Genomic DNA, 2,373 nt, shown 5'->3' with positions numbered 1-2,373 from the left:
ACCTCAGTATTGGTTCCATTTAAATTTGAAGAAAACATTCCACCTCTAAGGGTGGCAAACTAGGGGATAAATCCGGGTTCGCCCACTTTCCGGTAACAGATTTCAATAAAACTTGGCAAATAGATTTAATTCCACGAAGTTTTGAGGTCGATTTTTTAGTAGTGAAATTATTTCAAATACAGCGACGGCTAACCACCGGACTTGTAAAGAGTCTGAAACGTTAGTTTGTTTAAAAAAACCAAATGTACGCTGTTAAAATAAATAAAAAAATAATTTATGCAATCAGGTCAAATCGTCTCAACCCTAGAAAGTGACGTACATGACATGGCCTACGATCTATTCAATTACAATTCTAGTCTTCTTTTGCAGAATAATGGCGACTACAGTCACAGACATACACGGCCATGATGCGACTATAAGCCGGCTGGTTTTCTACCCTCTAATCATCCTAGCTTCGACGTTATGGCTCTTCCATCGATATCAGAAGAAATCCCGGCTCTATATGCTGGGGAACAAACTCCCTGGGCCGATAGCTCTACCACTTTTTGGAAATGCTCTACTTGCTATAGGGAAAAGGCCTGATCGTAAGTTTTACAGACTATTATAACGTTTTTATGTCGATACCTCAAACAACAAACACTACTGAATACTACGCCATTTACTAATATTATGCACCCCAAATTTTATGGAAAAAAGAATAAAGAAACAAAAAACATAATTCGAAAAAAGACCAAAAAACTAATTTTAATAAGTAATAATAAACAAAATAAAAACAGAACAGGATCAAAAATGAAGTTGGAGTAGTGTGCATTCGAGGTATCGACGTAACCACATCCACAATACACAGTAAATATATTCTTTGCGTGGTTGTATATATCTAACAATTCATTTTGCCAATGCCGCATACGTCGGTAATGGACATTGTAGTGAAAATGAAAAATACAAAGTTATTGGGCATTTCATTACACTTCACATGTGAAAATTAAATTGCACTAAAACAAAACTGAAAAGAGGATAAATTTCTTAAAATTAAAAAAATGTAAAAAGAACAAAACAATTAAGCAATTTGACATAATTGTAACATTTTAAGAATGTTTGGAACTGATTGTTACCAAATTAAACTAAATTATATTTTCGTATTTAGATGTAATTGATAGGCATTTGTGTTGCATCGTTACAACAAAATGGAATTGAACTCTAATACACAATAGCTTCAACGTCAAGATAATAAAACTCAAAATATATCAGCACCAGATAGCGTGCATGTAGAAAATACTCTCTTATGATGATAATTTTGGTTACTTCATATATAAAACGGTTTTATGGTTGCCATCAAGCAGTATATTGTCTTTTAAAGGGTAAGGGTGCTGGTGAAATTACAGGCACATGGGACTTAACTTTTGTCTCAGGGCATCGAGTATATAACCAGAAATAGAGACGAAATGTCATTTAATTTGTTTGAAAATTATTCTGCCGCATCATTACTGTGACAACTGCGCTCCGATTGGCTAGCCCGAGTTCGAAACAATTGACGGGTGTCGTCAACTGTTTCACTTCAAATCGACCAGTTAACTTGAGCTTTGCTATAATGGATGAAAATTGCAAAATTACATATTTAATATTTAATTAGTGATGAAATTTGATTCCGTTTGTTTTGTAATTAGATGTTTTGCTGTTTTTCCCCACATTAGGTCTGTTGTTGGCGTTGTCTATATTTCAGTGCAAATGAGAGTTGATATTTATAAGTGATGTATCACTGATGGGTTACCAGGAGTTTATGGCCATTATTTCGTCTCTATTTCTGGTTATGAACTCGATGTCTCAGGGTAACGAGCGCAGGGGCAGTACCCCTCAGATCTTTGCTATTTAAAGTTCTAAGTGATATTGCAACTGTTATGGACAGGGCGTGTAGCTTAACACCAAACTATATAGGTCAAGAAAATTTTACGTAAAAATTATTCTGTTATAATTATTAATACAAAGATCGAACAATTAGAAACAATCCTTCCGTGGTAGACACTATGCCACGGAACGAACCAGCGGACCTCACGAATTTTTCTGTGCTTGTTGACGGATGCCTGTATTTGGTTTTGCAACGACTTTTTAGCCGTAGTGCCATCTATGAGAAATCTATGAAAATATTTCGTCAAAATTATTCTTTCATATATAAAATTAGAATTTTTATGATGTTTTATTACCATGATATTTTATTATTTCTGTGAAATTATAGCTTGTGTCCAGCAGCTCTTGCGATTTTTTGTAAGAGTTTGTTATAGATATTTGTTTTTGGCTATTAACAAATTTTTTGCCATGGAATAGGCGAGAGTCCAAAGTCAAAGTCAAAGTCAAAGATTATTTATTCCATAGGTAAAA

At 34.2% G+C, this 2,373-nt stretch overlaps 1 protein-coding gene across 1 annotated transcript in view; it reads left to right on the top strand.

The window, feature by feature from the left end:
- Window positions 1–404: 404 nt before the first annotated feature.
- LOC113235293 (cytochrome P450 4g15-like) overlaps window positions 405–2,373 on the top strand; it is a 14,601-nt gene continuing 12,632 nt past the window's right edge. The window contains exon 1 of the mRNA XM_026470952.1: window positions 405–584. Within this exon, the coding sequence (XP_026326737.1) occupies window positions 503–584 (82 nt within the window). The 5' untranslated portion in view covers window positions 405–502. The remainder of the gene's footprint in view (window positions 585–2,373) is intronic.

This window comes from Hyposmocoma kahamanoa, unplaced genomic scaffold (assembly GCF_003589595.1).
Source record: "Hyposmocoma kahamanoa isolate Upper Pololo Valley unplaced genomic scaffold, ASM358959v1 87, whole genome shotgun sequence".
In the NCBI taxonomy this organism is placed as follows: Eukaryota; Metazoa; Arthropoda; class Insecta; order Lepidoptera; family Cosmopterigidae; genus Hyposmocoma; species Hyposmocoma kahamanoa.
Note: the sequence above shows the minus strand (reverse complement) of the source record. Positions and strands in the feature narration are given on the sequence as shown.